The sequence below is a fragment of the Musca autumnalis genome, unplaced genomic scaffold (genome assembly GCF_047663935.1).
Source record: "Musca autumnalis isolate F117 unplaced genomic scaffold, ASM4766393v1 scaffold_5, whole genome shotgun sequence".
NCBI lineage: Eukaryota > Metazoa > Arthropoda > Insecta > Diptera > Muscidae > Musca > Musca autumnalis.
The window spans coordinates 119,704,703-119,729,967 of NW_027412088.1; the positions used below are offsets into that span (position 1 = coordinate 119,704,703).

At 33.4% G+C, this 25,265-nt stretch overlaps 1 protein-coding gene across 3 annotated transcripts in view; it reads left to right on the top strand.

Annotated features, from left to right (window-relative positions):
- Positions 1–25,265, top strand: part of Elk (Eag-like K[+] channel) — a 989,230-nt gene that overhangs the window by 107,347 nt on the left and 856,618 nt on the right. For all 3 annotated transcript variants that reach the window (XM_073956156.1, XM_073956158.1, XM_073956157.1), the window contains exons 3-4: positions 2,364–2,474; positions 2,536–2,655. In XM_073956156.1, the coding sequence (XP_073812257.1) occupies positions 2,364–2,474; positions 2,536–2,655 (231 nt within the window). The remainder of the gene's footprint in view (positions 1–2,363; positions 2,475–2,535; positions 2,656–25,265) is intronic.

Below are 25,265 nucleotides of genomic sequence, written 5' to 3' on the forward strand. Positions count from 1 at the left end.
TTGGCCATTCTTCTTTTCTACGATAACTAAATTTGTAGCTTTCAAAGTCGGACCATCCACTCGTTCAATCACTCCCCTTTGAACCATGTTATTGAGTTCCTCTTTAACACGATTCATCAACGATAATGGAATTCTTCGAGCAGGCTTAACAACTGGAATGGAATCTGGCTTCACCTTTTTCTCTAGATCTTTAACAAAGCATCCTAGCCCTTCAAAAACATCTGCATTGTTCTTTATAAAATGTTCCTTATGGTTATCCTTTAAACAATGAACTTTTTTGATTAGATTGAATTTTTCACAAACTTCTAAACCCAATAAAGGCTCAAATGGGGTATCAATAACATGAAATCTAAGAACTGTGATATCATTCCGACACATGACAACGCATGTACAGATTCCTTTAAAATCCAAATCTGCACCACTGTAACTTTTGGGAGGAAGGCCACTACTTTCCATCTTGATATTTTTAATATACTTCAAATATCGTAGTGGGAGAACGTTAACATCCGCACCAGTGTCTGACTTGAAATTTATAAGACAATTCTCCACTCGAAGCATTTCGTACCATCTTACTCTCTTAATACCATTATCCACGTTATGAAGAAACAATTCATCATTTTCTCTTACCATGTCATTTTCCTTTATTTTATCGCACTTTCTGAGAATAGCAAGCTATGCTAAATTGATTTAAACGGCCACAATTATTACACTTTTTACCAAAAGCAGGACATTTCCTGTATTCATAAAATCCTTTACAAAATTTACATCCTATCTTGCCTGCTTCATTGAATCTTCCTTGAAATTCCCTTTTTGTGTGTCCGCTTTCATCAGTATGCTGTTTCATAACTATTTCTACATTCGGGTACGGATTCTTCTTCTCCATGTCACTTGCATGTTTCTTTCTGAGTTTATTACAATTTGTTCCGATCACAATATTATGTCGAATCATACGTCCACTAACCAAATACCCTCAACATTCTACGAGCCTTCGAAGGTCCATTAAGTAAGAGTCAAAGGGTTCGCCATCATTTTGCTTTCTTGAATTGAAATTAAATGCTTTATCAACTTCATTTGTTTTTGGTGTACAATAATCCTGAATGGCTGCTACGACACTTGTATATGTTTTTCGTTGTTCTTCCGTCAGCGTTAAAATATTGTATACCTCAATTGCATCTGAACCACACGTACTCAAAAATATATACAATTGCATAAATATCATAATTTTGCTTGAATATTCGCCAATTTTCCGAAATATTTCCTTCAAATAGTAATGCTTCTGGTCTGCGAATATCTAACGCATTACATTTGTTTCCTGCAGTTGCCATTTCAAATTTTTCGCTGCTTTCGCTATCTTCAGTTTCAATGCAATTTTTAGTTTTAGAAGTGCTCCTTGTTAAAACCATTTATCTGGCTGCGCCATGAATTGTTCGTTAGTTTAACTGTTGACAACTGAATTTATTTTTATATTTTCAATTTTTCTTTTTTTAAATTTGTTGTATGAATTATCTAGAAAATCTACTTAATATTAAGTAGCCATCTAGGTGATATAAATGAGCCCATTGAGAAATTAAATTACGATCTACAGCGTGTGTAGGTATGGGCCAGGGTAAATGGTTGCTGTTAAATCACAGCAAATCAAAATGCCTAATAATACATAAAAATAAGAAATTGTCTACACAAAACATTATTATACATACATATATGTAGATATGGACAGTGGGTAAATACCCGCTAAATTGGGTAAATACCCAGTAAATAGCCATTTGTGGATATTAATTTGGGTATTTACTATATTGAATCACCAATACAACATCTTACACCCTATTTCTGGGTTTAGGTTGTGAAATCGTTTCAAAATGGATAGTTTTACAATACTTTAAACAAGTGGGTAAATACTTGGGTAAATACCCGAGTATTTACCCAAATGTTGGGTAAACGTGGAGCTATGTTGACAAATTTTTGCAAGGGTCGTTTCTACATATTGAGAACTCACTGTGCCAAATTTCAGCCAATATGATTGTAAAATGTGGCTAGTAGGTAAAAAATACCTTAAATCGGGAGGTACGGTTATATGGGGGCTATATCAAAACATGGACCCAGAGACCCCATTTTCAATACCAGATGTATTTTTAATTTTTTCATATAATTTTTATATATGTGGAAACATTGCGTTAAAGACATGTTCTGTACAAAGCCTGGGAAATGTAATGAACATAAAAAAACGAAATCTCTTAAATCATATACATACTTCATTTTTTTAGTTTATTCTTCCCTTTCTCTATAAACATACCAAAAAAATGTCACCCGCGTTTTTAGTTCCTCTAAGCACAATATAGTAATTTTTATTCATATTATAATTACAGATTCAAACTTTGTTTTGGGTAATGCACAGGCAAACGGAAATCCGATTGTCTATTGCTCGGATGGGTTCGTGGATTTGACAGGATATTCAAGAGCCCAAATCATGCAAAAAGGTAAGCATACTATATCCATTATCGAATCCAAATTATATAATAATGGCACATTTGGTTCCAGGGTGTTCGTGTCATTTTTTGTACGGACCGGAGACGAAGGAAGAGCATAAAGTACAAATAGAGAAAAGTCTGGCAAATAAAATGGAACTGAAACTTGAAGTAATTTTTTACAAAAAAGATGGTGAGTACAAGTACATATGTATATTAGGGTTATGACCTTCTTACAACCTCGTATCCATGCATCATATTTTCATGACCTTTTACCTAAGATTACATGATCTTAGTTATGAAGTGATTCGGTAAAAACAATCAAGTGATTACAAAATGATTTAATATATTTATTTATCAGAACTTTTGATAATTTTTAAAATCACTAAAAGCAGATATACATACATATATGTAACTAAAAACAACTTTAGAGCCACACAACATAACCAAAATGGCACTCATTCCCTTTTGTTTTTCAATAGTTTTATCATTATATCCTGATATATGAAAGAGTTTGGTGATAAGTGACTGACAGACGCATGATCAACGCCCAGCTAAAACGTCTGAAGGCAGCCAAAACGAGATAAGGTAGGGTTTTCGAAAATTCGCCTTGGAAGGGGACTGCATATCACAAATTATATCCTTACGTTCTTGCTTAAGTTCTTGCAATACAGTACGTAGTTGTATCTGTATAATCAATTCACCATTATACATTTTCACCACTCTGTTTATCTTAATCAATGTATGTTGCATACGGATAGTTGTCATTTGATTGAATAACTTTTTTGCTGAGTTAAAATTTTACTGCTATCATTTGCCAAAAATTTCCAATTTTCAAAAATGATTTTGTTCATATAATTAATACTAATGCAATTTTGTAGCTAGAGCCGGATTTAAATCAGACAGATTTAAATAAAAAGCGCCATTTAAGTTGTCAATTCTTTTGAATACCTGTCAAAAAAATTACGTATTTGCTCAAAACACTGTATTTAGGTAGATGGCAGTGTACATTAGGTTTAGACATGGTGGAATAAGGTGTTACATCAAATCATACCAAACGTCAAAATTGTTCACAATAACGCATTGCTGTGAATTGCTTGTTTACCTTTCGTATGTGATTTTATTCACAATAATGCATTTTGACAACTAATGTGATAATGATCTGTTTTTCCCGTTGTACCTGTATTACTGTGCCATGGGTTTAGATCACCTCTTCATAGAGAACCATATACATAAGTATTACGCAGACATAAATTTGAATAATAGATGTTGAAAATAATGGGTTTTTGAATTGTTTACTTTATTTTTGAGTCTTAATTGTTAGTTTTTCTAATAAATGAATATCCTGAAAATCCAGTTGAGTATCCTTCAGTAAGCTCATTTGTCGCATCCAAATATTCCTATCATCTTCTTTGTTTTCTAACAACAAAAAAACATTCAGTGTCAGCATAGACTAATGAAAATATAGACGCCGGAAAGTTTTCATCTGGTTTTTTTTTAAAAAAAAAGAAGCTCTACAACTGTAGGCCAATTCTGTAACTTCTACCGATTGAAAAGTTGTTAAATTTTTTTGTTTTTGTAATAACTACAAAACAAACAAATGAAATTGTTGTAAAATAAACAATGAGTGAAGTTGTTAAAAAGTTACTGAATAAGTACCTGGGGTCGTATGATGTACTTTTGTTGCTTGAGTGACTTTACTGAAGTCACTTAAACATTAAATCCAAAAAAAAAAAAAAAACTAGCAAAATTGCAAACATTTGTACGACGATAAAAGCGTTTAGTTGCGTTTTCATGTAAACTACATGATGACGCAAAAAAGCTATGCAAAATATATATTCATTTGTTAGAAAACTACATTATATGTTTTCGAAGTCGAGTGATTTGACCACGCAAATACGAAAGCTGAACCAGCTGAAAGCGCAAAAACTTTTTGTGGGGCATCTGCTAGGATGAGAAAATTAAAGCTTCCGTTTATTTACAAGTTTCTGGCTTAGATTTTGCAAAAAATTAAAAATCAATTTTCAGCTGAGACCTGCTGGGATTTGAACCTGGGTCGTCATCAGCGTCCTAAACTACAATCCATATAAAATCTTTCGATATGAAAGACATACTACAATACGATGGAAAAACTGTCGATTGTAATATCATGCAATATTGAAAAAACTGATTTCTAGTAAAGAAGGGGGACAAAGGACTCGTCTTTGGAAATAAAAAGCTTCAATTTAAAATTCACAAATGCAAATTTTCAATGGTGTTCGTACAAATGGGGCTCCAAATGACGAAAATTGTCTAGCAACAACAGCATCTAATGCCTGATGATGTTAACCTAACCAGTTAACGTGACGATCGTCGCATAGTGGTTGATGTGTAAGACCTCGCTAAATATAATTTTTTAATATAATCTCCTTAGGTCATGTAGCTCGATTAATTAAATTCATTAAAAAAGCCGCGCTGTCTACATCTTTAATTTTCTATAGTATGATGTACTTTTGCTACTTGGGTTGCTTTACTGAAGTCACTCAAACATTAAATGACAAAAAACTGGCAAAATTGCAAACACTTGTCCGGGAATAGCTTTCAATGGAGAAGGTAGTGCTGTCGTTTTTTCATGATTTTCAATTTTAGCAGTGGATTAACACACACGATGTTTATCGAAATAGATGGTCGAAATCACGTGTGTGTGACGAACACAAGTAGTGGTTGGGAAGCCCTGTTTCAATGATATCTAACTCACGACTCACCTTCCTACCACAACAACGCTGCCTGAGCGTCCTTATTACCCAAATACGCTAGGGCATAGAAAAATAAAGAAATTGACAACGGTAGCTTTCATTTTCTCGTCCTAACAGATGTCGCAGAAAACGCTTTTGTGTGTTTAGGTTTTGTTTTTGCGTTGTCAAGTCACTTGACTTCGAAAACAAATAATGTAGTATTCTCATATGAATGAGAATCACACTCACTTTTTGGCTTTTCCAAAGAAACACCAAAATCAAAATATTCTGCAACATGTCAGCACGCATCAACTAAGAATTCATCGAATTCTGTGAGTTGAAAAGAACATCAACACAGTTGCCTCTGAGGTTGTTGTTGGAATTTTGTTTTTAAAAAAGTTCCCTTGCGCGTGCCTCCGCTGTTTTTTGTTTGTTTTGTTTATTGTTGAAGATTCAATCTCATTTGATTGCTTGATTTGATGAGTGTGATTCTCATTCATATGGGAATACTAGACACTTAAAGATTTCGGTTTTTCACTAAAAAAAAGTCATCATTTCAAAAACTGAGAAGCCAATTGATAATTCCCTTCACCGGGATGAAATCGTGATATTGGTAGCGATCAGTAACATTTTGCAACACTGTCAGTTCGTTTTGAAAAACATTACTCTCTGTAATAGAGGGTAATAAATGAAGTTGAGCCATTGGGGGAATACTCCAACTCAAGCAATCAAATGAGATTGAATCTTCAACAATAAACAAAACAAACAATAAAGATGAGAACATTTCGGTGTCTATATTTCATTAGTCTATGCTAATAATCAGATCCTCTAAGACTACTGATTTTCGAAAAATATTTAATATGTTTTTTGTTTTCTATAAAACAAATATGCCGAGAATAACAGGGGTTTGGTAGGCCCAGATCCGCCTTCAAAAGCGACGATCAACCGCTAGCCAAGAATCTGACAAGTGAGACATCATTTGAACCGATTAAAGCACCAACCAAATCTTAACGAGTAAAGGCTTCATCAATGGTGTATTACGTACCTTGACATTGGACACCAATGCACCGAAGTCCATTATTAGACCGGATCTGGTAAAAAAGTCAAGTACTGCCTTTAATTGTAGTCAAATTGCGGACGGCAACAGGCGAGACCACACCAGTGTATGGAAGTGTCTACCAAAGGCTATGCATTCGAGTTCGTAGTGGCCGATATTGGGGACGAAGTTATACTTGACGCAGACTTCATGATTGCCTTTGACATCAACCTGGACATAAAAAACCGCATGATGACTTGGTCCAATGTCGAAAGGCCGATGAATGTGGATTACAACGAGAAGAAAAAAAGGAATCGCTCGAGTGAAGAATTTGCCGAAATCGACGTAAATAGCAATGCGTTGAAGGTTGGAGTTGCCAATAATTGGTCTGTAAGAAAGCGGTGCAATGGGATGCACACCCGCCTTGCTCACTAAAGGCCAGGCAACATCAACAATTTCAACGATGGCAAAATACCCCTCAGTAATGTTGACGACGTATCCTGAGTATTTCTCTACAAGTGGTGTTTTAGGACACGCCGTTCGAACTCGGCAATAAACAGTAGTTCCCTTAGGGGTAGGGGTGCACTCATTGATATGAGAGAAGTCTCCCTTGTCCTGTATGGGACGTTTGTGGAACAATTATTATAAGAAAGCGGAAAAATCCCGCAGCGAGGAGGGTAAAGCGAAGTTGTACAGCGTCGAGTGGTCGATTGGAAATGCCGAAAAGCGGCCGAATGGTAAATAAAGATACGTTCCATTAAGATCATGTGTTACTTAGAAGGAGCGGAAGCACGAAGAAAGCAAAAAATTAAATCAAGTCCCCAAAAAGCACTCTTAGAGACGTGTTAATAGTAAGCAACGACGAGGAGCGAAATCCCCAAAGTCAAGGGTAAAGGAGCTACGTCTAAGACGGTTAACACAACTACGACGGAACCAGAACTGCGCCAAGACAGGAGGAATAGGCTTAAGCGAGAGACAGTGTTACTAATACCCAAGCGGGAACTGTGCCTATTCGGGACGAAGAGGACGAGAGGCTCTTTCGAGCTCAAATGGGGAAATCTTCTCTACCTTTCCGAACATTCGCCTTGTTCGGATTGTGGGAGAGAATATACGTTCTTTCCCACGCTCTCTCCTAAAAGTCATATTCGCTCAGTTCGGATGCAGAAGGGGCGTTTTCCAATGCTGCCGTCGTCGTTGTTGATCACAACCTTGTAAGCGCTATTATGCTGATCTGCAACTTCACTTGCTCTTTCGCTTTCGTTAACGACAGACGCATAAAGGTAAAGTCTTGTTTCTTTGAAACCCTTAAACTTTACAACAAAGATTTGAAAATAAACATACAACAAAATTACATACACAAATTGTTTTTATTTTATTCTTTTTGGGTTTCTCACACTGGTACCACGCCAACATTTTGATCCAATCGAGCCGGATCAATAACCTGCATGTCGAGTTGTTGTTAATTTTGGTCTCTTTCCCTATTTTCAAAGGAGAAAAATCATCAACATCATCATCCCCCTCATCAGTGCGCTTCGCCTCATCATCATCCTCATCAAAAATCATTAAACCATCAAAAGCATCTTCCACAAACAACATCATTTACTAAAAGGTACGTAGTGCAGTTTCTTTTATATTGAGCATACCGCGAGTGTTGTTGTTTTTGCATTTTTTCGGTTGTAAAAAAGTGATTTTTGATATTTTGTTCGCTACGTCGTGTACTGCTCGCGCTACAATTGCCTTAACGCGTGTGTTATAAACAAAAATTCATCATACAGTCCACTTATCGTCGTACAAGTTGCTAAATAATCGTATTAAAATATTTATTTTGGTATAAATCGTATCGGGGAATAAAACAACGTTTACACTGAATTTAGTTGAACCTAATTCCGTAACAACACTATTAGAAAACACAAAATTATTCATAATCTTTAGTGGTCATGTTTGTTATGGTATTTTGCATATCCTTCAAATGTATGGTCTTATTACTGTTGACCATCAGGTTTCTAATTATATAATATTTCGGTTCCAATTATAAACAACTGAATATATTCGAAAACCAAGCCGTAGTTCAATTCATCAAACAAAATATTGATCAGAAAAAGGGATTTAGCTTACTCTACATGGAAGAGGTTTAAAACACCAGATCTATATGAAGAACGTTCTTATGAATTCTGCACCCACACTTAGTTCAAGTACGTATCCTAGTTGCTGTAAGCATGTTGCAATTATTCCAATACCAAAATCAAATTCGAAATGCTTCCTCGTTTTACTCGACCACTCTAAAGCGTTTGATACTGTCGACCACCAAAACCTGTGTTTCAAACTTCGCCGATTTTTCAACTTTTCTACAACCTCTACGAAACTTATTGTCTTACCTCTACAGCAGATCTCAGTCTGTATACTGCGGAAGTTCTATATTTATGCCAATGGCGATAAAAAAGGAGTCCCACAAGGATCCATCATAGGCCCACCGTTTTGATCTGTTTGTGCAAATGATCTTCCTTCTCAATTACACCACAGTGGTGTTCTTATGCATGCAGATGACGTTCAGATCTATTTGAGCAGCCCTATAAACAACATAAGCCTGTGTGTACACAGGCTTTTTCTATAATGATCATATCCCCCATACCAGTTACTGATATTATTCGAATGTTCGGCACAGCTTTCGAAAACGACTATCACTGTCGAATGTTTGGCAAATGTTTTTCGTGTGTATACAGGCACGTTGTTCTTTCGTTCGTCAAAAGTTCGAAAACGATATCATTTTCGAACATTTGGTGAATGTTTTTTCTTCACAAGAAAAATTGTTTCGAGAAACATATTTTACTTTGAAAATTTTTCGTTTAAAAAAATTATTTTATGTTGTTTGTATAAAATTCCCATTTGCTTTTTTCAAATAATTTCGATATAAATGCTACGCATAATATAAACCATAAATATTGATAAAGACAACATATGGGCAGGTTGCCAAACACAAGACAACAATGTTTATCAATAGTTACATATCGAGTCGCAAACATAACAAAGAAATAAAAAACGGAAAAGGTACATTACAGAAACATCAAGAAATCCACAAAAAATGTTTTTCACCACTATCGTAGAAACTATCATTATTAATTCGCCTGCCACAAACGGAGCGACGAGTGAATCGTATTCAATTCATTCTCGTGTGTCGTTCTCGAACCAAATATCAGCAAAACTATCAAGAAACATTCGTAAACGATATTTTTTTCTATAGCAATGGTATGGTGGGCAGTATTCTATTGTTGTTTTGTTTTTTTTTTTTCTTGATATCATTACTTTTTTCATAGACCTTCGTACTGAACGGACGTGTTCCTAATTCCCTCTAAAAACTAAAAAAAATGGTCGCCCCGCCGCCGCTAAAAATGTATAAGCTTGAAGAATCTACCTCTTGTTACTCTACCCACACTGTGTGTTTTCAAGTTTTTGCATTACTCGGCGCCGATCAAGAATGTAACATTAACCTTGGTTTTCATATTACCGTATGTGCGTGTTTCGTAAACACAAACGCAAGTGCCATAATAAAGCTTTAGTAGCAGTTGTCATATAACAATCTGTCATTCCCTGCATCTTGCTGTTGAATAAAAAAGCTTGCTTAACATAAAAGCTTTCAAATAATATTTGTATTCAGGTTGGTTCCTGTCTCTACTAAAGCTTCGTACCAGATCATATTGCAACATTGATAAGCTTATAAATACTGAAATCCCTAATTTCTTCTAAAATGAGCTGTTCTAAAGTAAACTGCAAGATCGATGATATACATTAAATAATGGTTTCATGTTGGCTTTGCCTTGATGCATATCGTATCAAATGTGTAGAATTAGCTGCAAAAATTGAGCTCAGAGAAGATAAGTGTTTACGATGGAGCTGGGGTAAATGTCGAATTTATGACACAGAGTTTTACATATTCTTCAAACCACACGAACGGCTTTTAATGAAATGGGCCTTGAACTGAACTCTTTAATGGATAAGTTTTTAAAATACAAGAATTTTTTGGATAAGGCATCGTCCTTAGACCACTTTCTTGAATCTCCACTTGATTCTATCAGAAAATGGAAAAAACCGAGTGACAATTCGAAAAATAAAGCCTCGGTACAATCAATTCCGTCAATTTTAATCAATGATACGCCATCAAAAGGCCCATCTTCACATTTTCCAGCAGAAAATAAAGCCTTGCCCTCTCCTTCTGGATCAAAAGCATTTTTTCACAGCAAGCGACACCAAAATCCCCAAACAATTTAAGCACGCCGTATGCAAATCCAAATCCATTGAATTTAAGAGTAGTTACCCCAAAACTATTTCGCTATTTTTACAGCATATATAGTTCCTGAGGATGTATATGAAACAATTGCAAATCCAAATCCATTGAATTTAAGAGTAGTTACCCCAAAACTATTTTGCTATTTTTACTGCATATATAGTTCCTGAGGATGTATATAAAACAATTATTAACCCATCATTTTGGCCCGAAAAAGCAATCATACACGAATATATTTATAGAGAAGTTCCTGATACAGACATTGTACGTCTACCAAAAACCATCAAAAGACTAGGTATCTTACCTTCTATTAACAAATTGTCTTTAACATAGCAAAATGTCTGAGGTTTGAATTCAAAGTTATCCACATTATTTAATGATAGTTTCGACTTAGATTATGATATCATTGCGTTTACTGAAACGTGGCTTAACATCAGCATCTACGATTATGAACTTTTTTTGTCAAAATCTCAGAGAAGATAAAGGTTTACGATGGAGCTGCAGTAAATGTCGACTTTATGACACAGAGTTTTACACATTCTTCAAAACAACTCGAACTGCGTTTAATGAAATGAGCCTTGAATTTAACTCTTTAATGGACAAGTTTTTAAAATACAAGGATTTTTTCGATAAGGCATCGTCCTTAGACCATTTTCTTGAATCTCCACTTGATTCTATCCGAAAAAGGAAAAAACCATCTTCCATTACGAGTGACAATTCGAAGAATGAAGCCTCTTCGCAATCAATTCCATCAATTTTAATCAATGATACGCCATCAAATGTTCCATCTTCACATTTTCCAGTAGAAAACAAAACCTTGTCCACTCCTTCAGGTTCAAAAGTATTTTTTCACCGCAAGCGACACCAAAATCCCCAAACAATTTAAACATACCTTCTGGTGTTCCTCAGGGAAGCCATCTAGGCCCAGTGCTATTTACCATATTGATTAATGATTTACCGAACGTGATATGTTATTCTAAAGTTTTAATGTATGCAGATGACGTGAAGATATTTTACTCATTACGCAATCCAATAGATCAACTCAAATTGCAATCAGACCTAGACATTTTTATCAATGGTGTAAAGTTAACTTGTTGGAGCTAAATATCTTAAAATGTAAACCCATGTCATTTTTTAGTATACAGAAGATCGACACAAACTACTACCTTAATGAACGACCAGTTGAATCTGTAAATTCCATTAATGACCTAGGAATCCTTTTAGATCACAGGCTAGACTTTAGAGATCACATTTCATTTACTACTAACAAAGCATATAAAACTTTGGGTTTTATAAAAAGATGGAGTAAAGAATTTTCTGATCCACTTATAACTAAACAAATATTCATATCATTTGTGCGTTGCATTTTAGAATATGGTTCAATTATTTGGAATCCAGCATATAACATCCACTCTAACTCAATAGAATCGGTACAAAAACAATTTTTATTGTTCTGTCTCCGACATAGAGGCTGGAGTTTACAGTCACTGCCGTCTTATGAGTCCAGATTAGGTTTAATTAAACTGCCTACCCTAAAAAGCAGACGATCTATGCTTAATGTGACCTTTCTCTTAAATATCATACAAGGAAAAATTGTATCTGATTTTGTATTAGAACGAATTTGTATAAATGTTCCGGTTAGATTAACGCGCAATTATCAGCTACTTCACATTGAGTACTTCAATAGAAACTATGCCAATAACAATCCACTACGCCGACTACTAATTGAGTTCAACAAACTATACCATCTGTCTGAAAACCGTGATGTTTTGAAGAGGAAAATAATATTATACTTAAATGGATCACAATGAATATAATCCCTTGGCAATCCTAATATTTGTAAATATATATATAATTAACATTGTCTGTAAGGATCTTGTATCTATAGACATAAGTAAATAAAAAAAAATATCAAGTTTTCAGACATGATCGTGAGAGTAATTCAAAAAGTAGAGGTGGTGGAGTTTTGGTAGCTGTATCGTCAACATTTCCTTGTGATGAAATTTCTTTTCCCACACCGGTTGACATTGAAATAGTCGCTGCTTTATTACATGCTCATACATTCCTCCTTGCTCGGATACAGACTTATATATTAAACATGTAGAATTAATTCTTTATGCCTTTCTAGCTGCAAAATCCAATGATATCTTAGTTGTTCTAGGAGATTTAAAATGGATTGAAAATTCCGAAAATGACTTTTTACCTACAACAACATGTGAAGTAAGTAGTAAATGTGTAACTCCTTTATTAACTTTTGGCTTGTTCCAAATAAATAAAGTCTTAAATTCCTTAGACAGTCTACTTGTTTTGATATTTGTAAGCCATCCTAATGATATTTTAATCTCGCAGTGCGAGCCAATTGTTCGCACTGAAGACAAATACCATCCCACTATAAACATCCAAATTCCGTTACACAGCACTAATATAAATCGAAATAAAGATAATATTTCTAAATACAGTTTTTCGAAGACAAATTATGTTCAATTGAAGTAACGTTTGAGTTCCATTGATTGGAATAGCGTTATTCATTAAAAACCGTGGACGAAATATTACACATTTTTTATCGTACTTTAGACCGCAAAAACACACTATATAAAAAATTTAAAAAGTAGCACAACAATATATGCTACTGCTAGATCAGAATATACTATCTCAAGCAAAAAAATCTACCAGAATTACATCTGTAACGCAAAGAATGATGTAAGATGCAATCCTAAAAATTTCTATCGCTTTATTAATACAAAGCGCCGAACAAAAACTTATGCAAAAATTCCAAAGTATGGAACTTCGCTTGCCGACGACGATGTGAGCATCGCAAAAATTGTTGCTTCCTTCTTCAAAACAACATATTCCAATAACTCATATGATGACACATCTCAATATATCTCCAATAATTCATAATATTGATACTTATACTGTGCTCACAAACCTAAAAAGCCTGAAAAGTATAACTACGCCAGGACCAGATGGAGTCCCTGCCTATATTTTAAAGCACTGCGCAAATAACCTAGCTCTTCCATTATCTATAATGTTTAACAAATCACTTACCTTGTGCTATTTTCCAGATAAGTGGAATGAATCTTATATTATCCCTCTTTTTAAATCAGGAAATAGAAACGATGCTAAACTAAATAGTGCCCCAAAATTTTTTGAAAAAATAGTCACTGATTTGGTATCATTTCAGGTATCGTCAGTATTGTCGAAATTCCAACATGGATATCTAAAACGCCATTCCACTGTAACAAATCTTTTGGAATTAACAACTTTAGTTAATGATGGATTTCGAAAAATATCAAACTGATTGTATCTATACCGATTTCATTAAAGCTTTCGTTAAAGTTAATGTAAAATTACTGTTAGAAAAACTGAATAAAATTGGATTTAGTCAATCATTGCTGCAGTGGCTAACATCATATTTAACTGGCAGAGTACAAAGGGTCAAGTTTGAATCAGCTATTTCCAATAAAATATCCACACCTTCTGGTGTTACTCAGGGAAGCCATCTAGGCCCAATGCTGTTTACATTATTCATTAATGATTTACCGAACATGGAATGTTATTCTAAAGTTTAAATGTATGCAGATGACGAAGATATTTTACTCATTAAGCAATCCAATAGATCAACTCAAACTGCAATCTGACCTAGAATTTTACTAATGTTTACAACATTAATTTGTTGGAGCTAAATATCTTAAAATGTAAACACATGTCATTGTTAGATTACATAACTTCCACACAAACTACTATCTTAGTGAACGACTAGTTGAATCTATAATTTCAATTAATAACTTAGGAATCCTTTTAGATCACAGGCTAAACTTTAGAGATCACATTTCATTTATTACTAACAGAGATGGAGTAAAGAATTTTCAGATCCACTTATAACTAAACAAATATTCATATCATTTGTGCGTTGCACTTTATAATATGGTTCAATTATTATTTATACCATCCACTCTAACTCAATAGAATCGGTACAAAAACAATTTTTATTATTATGTCTCCGACATAGAGGCTGGAGTTTGGAGTCACTGCCGTCTTATGGGTCCAAATTAGGTTTAATTGAACTGCCTACCATAAAAATCAGACGATCTATGCTTAATGTGACCTTTCTCTTAAATATTATACAAGGAAAAATTGTGTCTGATTCTATATTAGAACTAATTTGTCCCGATTAGAGTAACTCGCAATTGTCAGCTCCTTCACATTGAGTACTTTAATACAAACTATGCCAATAACCATCCCCTACGCCGACTACTACTTGAATTCAACAAACTATACCATCTGATTGATCTCTCTGAAAACCGTGATATTTTGAAGAGGAAAATAATATTATACTTAAATAAATCACAATGAAAATCATCCCTTTGCATTCCTAATATATATATAAAATAGCGACCTTGTTCTACCTCATCATAAAAAATGATTAATGTTCTTGTAAAGCCAAATATTCTCTACTGCCCATTTATCATTTTTTCATCGTTTTATTGATGTTTAAATCTTAGATTTGTGAACCTCAGATGTCTTTTATATTTCGACAAAGTATGCAAGGCTCAATGTCCGTTTTAATTGTAAATTTTCTAGATCAACTAGAACTACTTATATAATTATTCCTCGATTAGATGCCCACATAGATAAATCACTTCTTGTCAGAGTTTCATAACCGATTAATTTAAAAATATTCTATTTAACTGTTTCTTGATTTCGAAATATAAGATACTTTTTTATTTCTGGCATCACTGTAAATATGTGGTTACCGCAAGTATGTTATTGTTTTCATTCCTTTCTATTATTTTTTAGTCACAATTTAGATTTTACATATATAGTTATAATAACACAATTGTATATTTTGAAAACGATGCATATTGTAATAAGTCATTGGCCCTCATTAGAAAATAAAGAATTAAATAGATAAATAAAACAAGCCATTGGGAAGGAAACTTATATATAGAAGATGTTTCGAATACGCGCGTGATTTCCATAAGATGTGAAGATAATTATATATCCCCATTTAGTATTAAATACATGTGGTTTTCAGAGAAAACTACATACACAATGTCGATAACTTATAATTTTCAGGAAATATCTGAAAAAGTTCTCTATAATTTACTTATGTATATGCCCTACAACACACTGTGTTAAAGCTGGGTGCACATTGTCAGTTTTGAATGTCGATATTTCGCAATTATCGAAACTGTCAAACCGTCAAATATTGATGTCCGGATTATCCAGGTAAGAAAAATATGAGATGTCCGGATTACCGAGTCTACAATGTAAAAGATTTTAGTGTCCGGATTACCGCGTTGTCCGGATTATCGAGACTATACTGTATCTTGTTTCCTCCTGCATGTTACATACACATGTACAGAGATATTATTCCCCATAATGGGTACTTTACACGATATGTATTTTACAAATGGGTTGTCACTTTTTATATACAAAATGTATACCCAAAGTGACAACCCATATGTAAAATACATATCGTATAAAGTACCCATTATGGGGAATATTTGACGGTTATCGATAATTGCGAAATATCGACATTCAAAACTGACAATGTGCACCCAGCTTTAACACAGTGTGTTGTAGGGCATATAAGTAAATTATAAAGAACTTTTTCAGATATTTCCTGAAAATTATAAGTTATCGACATTGTGTATGTAGTTTTCTCTGAAAACCACATGTATTTAATACTAAATGGGAATATATAATTCTCTTCACATCTTATGGAAATCACGTGCGTATTCGAAACATCTTCTACATATAAGTTTCCTTCCCAATGGCTTATTTTATTTATCTATTTAATTCTTTATTTTCCAATGAGGGCCAATGACTTATTACAATATGCATCGTTTTCAAAATATACAATTGTGTTATTATAACTATATATGTAAAATCTAAATTGTGACTAAAAAATAATGGAAAGGAATGAAAACAATAACGTACTTGCGGTAACCACATATTTACAGTGATGCCAGAAATAAAAAAGTATCTTATATTTCGAAATGAAGAAACAGTTAAATAGAATATTTTTAAATTAATCGGTTATGAAACTCTGACAAGAAATGATTTATCTATGTGGGCATCTAATCGAGGAATAATTATATACATAAGTAGTTCTAGTTGATCTAGAAAATTTACAATTAAAGCCTTGCATACTTTGTCGAAATATAAAAGACATCTGAGGTTCACAAATCTAAGATTTAAACATCAATAAAACGATGAAAAAAGGATAAATAGACAGTAGAGAATATTTGGCATTACAAGAACATTAATCATTTTTTATGATGAGGTAGAACAAGGTCGCTATTTTATAGTCTACGCAGTGCAAGATTCGCTCGAGATACTACTCTATCGATGTGAGTAACTAAACCTTAATGACCCCTAGAATATCCATAACATCAGCGAATTGTACCTTCAGCGTACTTTTCAACAGTAGTGTACGTTTAGACTTACGAAATTCTCTCGATTTTAAATGTTAACTTCATAGCGTAGATCTCAAATGAAATCGAGTGGATTTGAAATCGAGTGTATTTAGAAATCTAAACGTACTGTAGGATGGGTAGAAAATGATAAAAATTTAGTTTTATTCGCATTTATGATAAGTTTGTTATACCTCATCCAACTGCTCACTAATGTCAGAGTGTAATAAACTTTAGATTAGATATTGGAAATTTGATCAAAAAAGAAAAGTGTACTGGTTTAGTACCATTTGTGCCTTTTGAAAGCACAAATATGAATTTTTCTTATGGTTTCTTATGGAAGGTAAATCATTCATATCCCAATCATATTTGGGGCCGATTTTCTAGTTAACTTGTTTACTTAAATTATATGTATTTATTTCTTTTTCTTCTGCACAACAAGACAAGAGTCTCGTGAATGACAGTACAAGATTATACATATACAGACAAAAATCGTTTTTAATGAATTAAAGCTTTGATTAGCATAAAAGAACAAAAAAAATAGTAAATGCATTAAAATCTCATTAGATAAATTAAAACATGAGGAATTGGAAAGATTACATTTGGAAATGGACTCTAAAATATTTATATTTTTTATTTACTTATGTCTAAGATACAAAATCCTTACAGACTATATTAATAATAAATATATATTTTTACAAATATTAGGAATGCAAAGGGATGATTTTCATTGTGATTTATTTAAGTATAATATTATTTTCCTCTTCAAAATATCACGGTTTTCAGAGAGATCAATCAGATGGTATAGTTTGTTGAATTCAATTAGTACTCGGCGTAGGGGATGGTTATTGGCATAGTTTGTATTAAAGTACTCAATGTGAAGGAGCTGACAATTGCGAGATACTCTAATCGGGACATTTATACAAATTCGTTCTAATATAAAATCAGACACAATTTTTCCTTGTATAATATTTAAGAGAAAGGTCACATTAAGCATAGATCGTCTGATTTTTATGGTAGGCAGTTTAATTAAACCTAATTTGGACTCATAAGACGGCAGTGACTCCAAACTCCAGCCTCTATGTCGGAGACATAATAATAAAAATTGTTTTTGTACCGATTCTATTGAGTTAGAGTGGATGGTATATTCTGGGTTCCAAATAATTGAACCATATTCTAAAGTGCAACGCACAAATGATATGAATATTTGTTTAGTTATAAGTGGATCTGAAAATTCTTTACTCCATCTCTGTTAGTAATAAATGAAATGTGACCTCTAAAGTTTAGCCTGTGATCTAAAAGGATTCCTAAGTTATTAATTGAAATTAGGTATAGATTCAACTAGTCGTTCATTAAGATAGTAGTTTGTGTGGATGTTATGTAATCTAAAAATGACATGTGTTTACATTTTAAGATATTTAGCTCCAACAAATTAATGTTGTAAACATTAGTAAAATTCTAGGTCAGATTGCAGTTTGAGTTGATCTATTGGATTGCTTAATGAGTAAAATATCTTCACGTCATCTGCATACATTAAAACTTTAGAATAACATTCCACGTTCGGTAAATCATTAATGAATAATGTAAACAGCACTGGGCCTAGATGGCTTCCCTTGCGAAATATCGACATTCAAAACTGACAATGTGCACCCAGCTTTAACACAGTGTGTTGTAGGGCATATAAGTAAATTATAAAGAACTTTTTCAGATATTTCCTGAAAATTATAAGTTATCGACATTGTGTATGTAGTTTTCTCTGAAAACCACATGTATTTAATACTAAATGGGAATATATAATTCTCTTCACATCTTATGGAAATCACGTGCGTATTCGAAACATCTTCTACATATAAGTTTCCTTCCCAATGGCTTATTTTATTTATCTATTTAATTCTTTATTTTCCAATGAGGGCCAATGACTTATTACAATATGCATCGTTTTCAAAATATACAATTGTGTTATTATAACTATATATGTAAAATCTAAATTGTGACTAAAAAATAATGGAAAGGAATGAAAACAATAACGTACTTGCGGTAACCACATATTTACAGTGATGCCAGAAATAAAAAAGTATCTTATATTTCGAAATGAAGAAACAGTTAAATAGAATATTTTTAAATTAATCGGTTATGAAACTCTGACAAGAAATGATTTATCTATGTGGGCATCTAATCGAGGAATAATTATATACATAAGTAGTTCTAGTTGATCTAGAAAATTTACAATTAAAGCCTTGCATACTTTGTCGAAATATAAAAGACATCTGAGGTTCACAAATCTAAGATTTAAACATCAATAAAACGATGAAAAAAGGATAAATAGACAGTAGAGAATATTTGGCATTACAAGAACATTAATCATTTTTTATGATGAGGTAGAACAAGGTCGCTATTTTATAGTCTACGCAGTGCAAGATTCGCTCGAGATACTACTCTATCGATGTGAGTAACTAAACCTTAATGACCCCTAGAATATCCATAACATCAGCGAATTGTACCTTCAGCGTACTTTTCAACAGTAGTGTACGTTTAGACTTACGAAATTCTCTCGATTTTAAATGTTAACTTCATAGCGTAGATCTCAAATGAAATCGAGTGGATTTGAAATCGAGTGTATTTAGAAATCTAAACGTACTGTAGGATGGGTAGAAAATGATAAAAATTTAGTTTTATTCGCATTTATGATAAGTTTGTTATACCTCATCCAACTGCTCACTAATGTCAGAGTGTAATAAACTTTAGATTAGATATTGGAAATTTGATCAAAAAAGAAAAGTGTACTGGTTTAGTACCATTTGTGCCTTTTGAAAGCACAAATATGAATTTTTCTTATGGTTTCTTATGGAAGGTAAATCATTCATATCCCAATCATATTTGGGGCCGATTTTCTAGTTAACTTGTTTACTTAAATTATATGTATTTATTTCTTTTTCTTCTGCACAACAAGACAAGAGTCTCGTGAATGACAGTACAAGATTATACATATACAGACAAAAATCGTTTTTAATGAATTAAAGCTTTGATTAGCATAAAAGAACAAAAAAAATAGTAAATGCATTAAAATCTCATTAGATAAATTAAAACATGAGGAATTGGAAAGATTACATTTGGAAATGGACTCTAAAATATTTATATTTTTTATTTACTTATGTCTAAGATACAAAATCCTTACAGACTATATTAATAATAAATATATATTTTTACAAATATTAGGAATGCAAAGGGATGATTTTCATTGTGATTTATTTAAGTATAATATTATTTTCCTCTTCAAAATATCACGGTTTTCAGAGAGATCAATCAGATGGTATAGTTTGTTGAATTCAATTAGTACTCGGCGTAGGGGATGGTTATTGGCATAGTTTGTATTAAAGTACTCAATGTGAAGGAGCTGACAATTGCGAGATACTCTAATCGGGACATTTATACAAATTCGTTCTAATATAAAATCAGACACAATTTTTCCTTGTATAATATTTAAGAGAAAGGTCACATTAAGCATAGATCGTCTGATTTTTATGGTAGGCAGTTTAATTAAACCTAATTTGGACTCATAAGACGGCAGTGACTCCAAACTCCAGCCTCTATGTCGGAGACATAATAATAAAAATTGTTTTTGTACCGATTCTATTGAGTTAGAGTGGATGGTATATTCTGGGTTCCAAATAATTGAACCATATTCTAAAGTGCAACGCACAAATGATATGAATATTTGTTTAGTTATAAGTGGATCTGAAAATTCTTTACTCCATCTCTGTTAGTAATAAATGAAATGTGACCTCTAAAGTTTAGCCTGTGATCTAAAAGGATTCCTAAGTTATTAATTGAAATTAGGTATAGATTCAACTAGTCGTTCATTAAGATAGTAGTTTGTGTGGATGTTATGTAATCTAAAAATGACATGTGTTTACATTTTAAGATATTTAGCTCCAACAAATTAATGTTGTAAACATTAGTAAAATTCTAGGTCAGATTGCAGTTTGAGTTGATCTATTGGATTGCTTAATGAGTAAAATATCTTCACGTCATCTGCATACATTAAAACTTTAGAATAACATTCCACGTTCGGTAAATCATTAATGAATAATGTAAACAGCACTGGGCCTAGATGGCTTCCCTGAGGAACACCAGAAGGTGTGGATATTTTATTGGAAATAGCTGATTCAAACTTGACCCTTTGTACTCTGCCAGTTAAATATGATGTTAGCCACTGCAGCAATGATTGACTAAATCCAATTTTATTCAGTTTTTCTAACAGTAATTTTACATTAACTTTATCGAAAGCTTTACTGAAATCGGTATAGATACAATCAGTTTGATATTTTTTCGAAATCCATCATTAACTAAAGTTGTTAATTCCAAAAGATTTGTTACAGTGGAATGGCGTTTTAGATATCCATGTTGGAATTTCGATAATACTAACGATACCTGAAATGATACCAAGTCAGTGACTATTTTTTCAAACAATTTTGGGGCACTATTTAGTTTAGCATCGTTTCTATTTCCTGATTTAAAAAGAGGGATAATATAAGATTCTTTCCACTTATCTGGAAAATAGCACAAGGTAAGTGATTTGTTAAACATTATAGATAATGGAAGAGCTAGGTTATTTGCGCAGTGCTTTAAAATATAGGCAGGGACTCCATCTGGTCCTGGCGTAGTTACACTTTTCAGGCTTTTTAGGTTTGTTAGCACAGTATAAGTATCAATATTATGTACATGCATAGTTGTGTACTCTGAAATATTGTAGATATATTGAGATGTGTCATCATATGAGTTATTGGAATATGTTGTTTTGAAGAAGGAAGCAACAATTTTTGCGATGCTCACATCGTCGTCGGCAAGCGAAGTTCCATACTTTGGAATTTTTGTATAAGTTTTTGTTCGGCGCTTTGTATTAATAAAGCGATAGAAATTTTAAGGATTACATCTTACATCTTTCTTTGCGTTACAGATGTAATTCTGGTAGAGTCTTTTGCTTAAGATAGTATATTCTGATCTAGCAGTAGCATATATTGTTGTGCTACTTTTTAAATTTTTTATATAGTGTGTTTTTCCGGTTCTTGAACCACGACAAAGCAGAATTATTCCACGGAGGACCAGTGTTATTGAAGAAAACTGTTTTTGATATAAAATTATCTAAAGTACGATAAAAAATGTGTAATATTTCGTCCACGGTTTTTAATGAATATGTAAAATACATATCGTGTAAAGTACCCATTATGGGGAATAATATCTCTGTACATGCAGGAGGAAACGAGATACAGTATAGTCTCGATAATCCGGACACTCGTTAATCCGGACAACGCGGTAATCCGGACACTAAAATCTTTTACATTGTAGACTCGGTAATCCGGACATCTCATATTTTTCTTACCTGGATAATCCGGACATCAATATTATTTTCCTACCCTGAGAGTAGAGTAATGGGGAGAGTTCAAAATCCATTAAAAATATCATATTACAAGTCATATATGTAGTAATTAAAAGTATCAAATTACATATCTTAAATAAACAAATGGGGTAAAAAGGGTGCCAGACTAATTTATAAAGTAAACAAGCAGCATACATGTCCACTATCAACGTGGGTGATCCCGTTTGTCCGTCTGTCCGTAAGCATACTGGATCGTGTTCATGATCAATGTGGGTGGTCTCGTTTGTCCGTCCGTATGTCTGTTGATTGATCTAATTATGAAGCATTGACCATTGTTGATGCATTGCGTTTATATGTATGTTTGTGTGTATGTTGTATGATTCCTTTGCTTAGCATTGGAGCAGCCGTCACGATAGCTTTATTGTATGTTTGTGTGTATGTCAATTGTTCTTTTGCCTTGCTTTAAGTCAGAGGACAAGTGTCTTGAGTATTTACTGTGTGTTTGAATATGAATTCGATCGATCTTTTCGATTTGTTTATTATTATTATCCGGTGAATGCGACAAAGTCTTTAATATTGAATTGAAGGGTGGATTGAATTTTTTGGTGATCTTTGATCTTTGCAATGGATGTGGATATGAATGCTAATATGATTGGGAGAGTTAAGGGGGAAAGGGGAACCAATGTGTACAAATGAGAAATCGATGGCAATTGTTGAGGCATAGCGTTTGTGTGTATGTCATTGAGCTTCCTTTAAATGTACGCTGTGTATGTTTGCATTAAACCTATATTCAATATTACTCAATATTCAATTTGTTTTGATTAAATGTTATGAAACAGGGTTATTGGACTTTTTAAAGACGATACCACGTCTGGTTCTTTAAACCCTATATGTATGTATGTATAGATGTATGTATATTTCATCTTCATATCTTCACATTGAACTTGAAAAAGGAATATGTTTAGATTATGACTTTATGACGATTTCCTTACATCTGTGTATGGATGATTGAAGAAAGATTTATAAAGCTACTGTAGGATTCAGTTCCTCACTTTCAATTGAGAGTTTGAAGGAAAAACATATCCCATGCAACATCAGCTTAAGTTAAAGTTCCTTAACGATTTCAACAATTTCAAAGATTTGTAAATAGTGAACTCATACTATAGTATAAAAGCAACAAGTGCAAAAAAAGTTTAAGTTTTACAGTGCTTAAAAATGGAAAGATTCGAGTGTAACGTTTGCTCTAAAAAGGGCGTGTCTAACGCTGCATTAAGGAAGCATTTGCAGTCCCACAAAATTTGCAATATATGCAAAAGAATACACTATGCTGTTTACCATCCGGAGTATCCGCAAGGACTACAACGTCAGGTTAATCATCAGCAGCAGAGATTAAGACAGGTGCCTCAATATCAACAACAACAACCACCTCTTCAGCATCATGGAATACGGCAAAATAATGGATTTTGGAATCAAGATAATCGATTACGGCAGCGATACAATCAGCAGCCTCAAGCATCCCAACAATATCAAGACTTATTGAATAACTCTCCTGGATTTTGGCAGCCGTACAATCAGCAGCCTCAAGCACCCCAACAATATCAAGACTTATGGAATAACTCTCCTGGATTTTGGCAGCCGTAAAATCAGCAGCCTCAAACGTCCCAACAATATCAAGACGTATGGAATCACTATCCTGGATTATGGCAGCAATATAATCAACTGCAACATACACCACAACAACAAGTCAATCAGGATTCCGGATTACTGCAGCAAAACGATCAAAAATATACAGGTATATGGCACCAAGGTCATCGGTTATTACAACAACAACAACAAGCAGAATTTCAACATTCACATACATAGTATGAACCAATATCCTCAACAATTACCGCAACAACAGGAACAACAAGGTGATCAAACTACTCCTATATTTAAATACTGTGAATATTGCAAACTTATTGTAATAAGCACAAATTGGCTTCAGCATTGTATAACAAAAAACAACATACAGAAAGTAGGTGGACTAATTAGTGATGACATGACATTAGTCAAAAGTGGCTTCAGCAATAGGGTACAAACTTTCCAATATAAAATAAAAAGGGATACAATTGATGTCGACTGCATATTTCGTGAATCGAAAACTGCTCTAATGAATCAGCTTGATGATGCCTTAATCCGCCATGATTTAATAAAATTCTATTTGGAGCTTGGAGGAAAATATGTTAAAATTTCTCAAGAAAAGGTGATAGAAAAAAATATTTACCACAACACAAAAATGAAACAACTCTCTAGATCTGATAATATAGAGAGTCAAATAAATGATAATTTTGACTGCATTAAAGTTAAAATGTCCGAATTTCAAGAACGGGGATCTGGTTGGGCCCTTTCAAACATAATGAGCCTGAAAATTCACATTAGTAAGTATTGTCCTATAAGAGGTTCGCACTACATACCAACCCCCGAGGAGCTGATTGATAGACGTGCATGCATAAATGTAGACAATAAAGATATATATTGCTTAAAGTGGAGTATAATTGCAGCGTTGCTAAACACCGCAAACCCTTCAAAAACGTCATCATACGGGAGGATTAATATTGAATCAGATTTATCCAGTTTGCGGAATGGTATAGTCCTTAATTTTAAAGGGACGGACTTTCCTGCGGATGTCAAACAAATACAAATATTTGAGGAAAACAATCCAAACATAAGCATAAATGTGTTTGGATATGAGTATAAAACAAAAGATATTGTAGGTCCATAGTACATAAGTCAAAAGGAAAAAGATACACACATAACGCTGCTACTTCTAGAAAAGGATGATAAGGCTCACTATATTCTAGTGAAGCATATATCTAGGTGAGTTATAGTCGCTCAAGTATTATTTTAAACTTGTTATATTAATGTTTACTTTTTTTAGATTAATACGTCCACAGATAACAAAGAAGAACGGACGTTTATACATCTGCAACCAATGC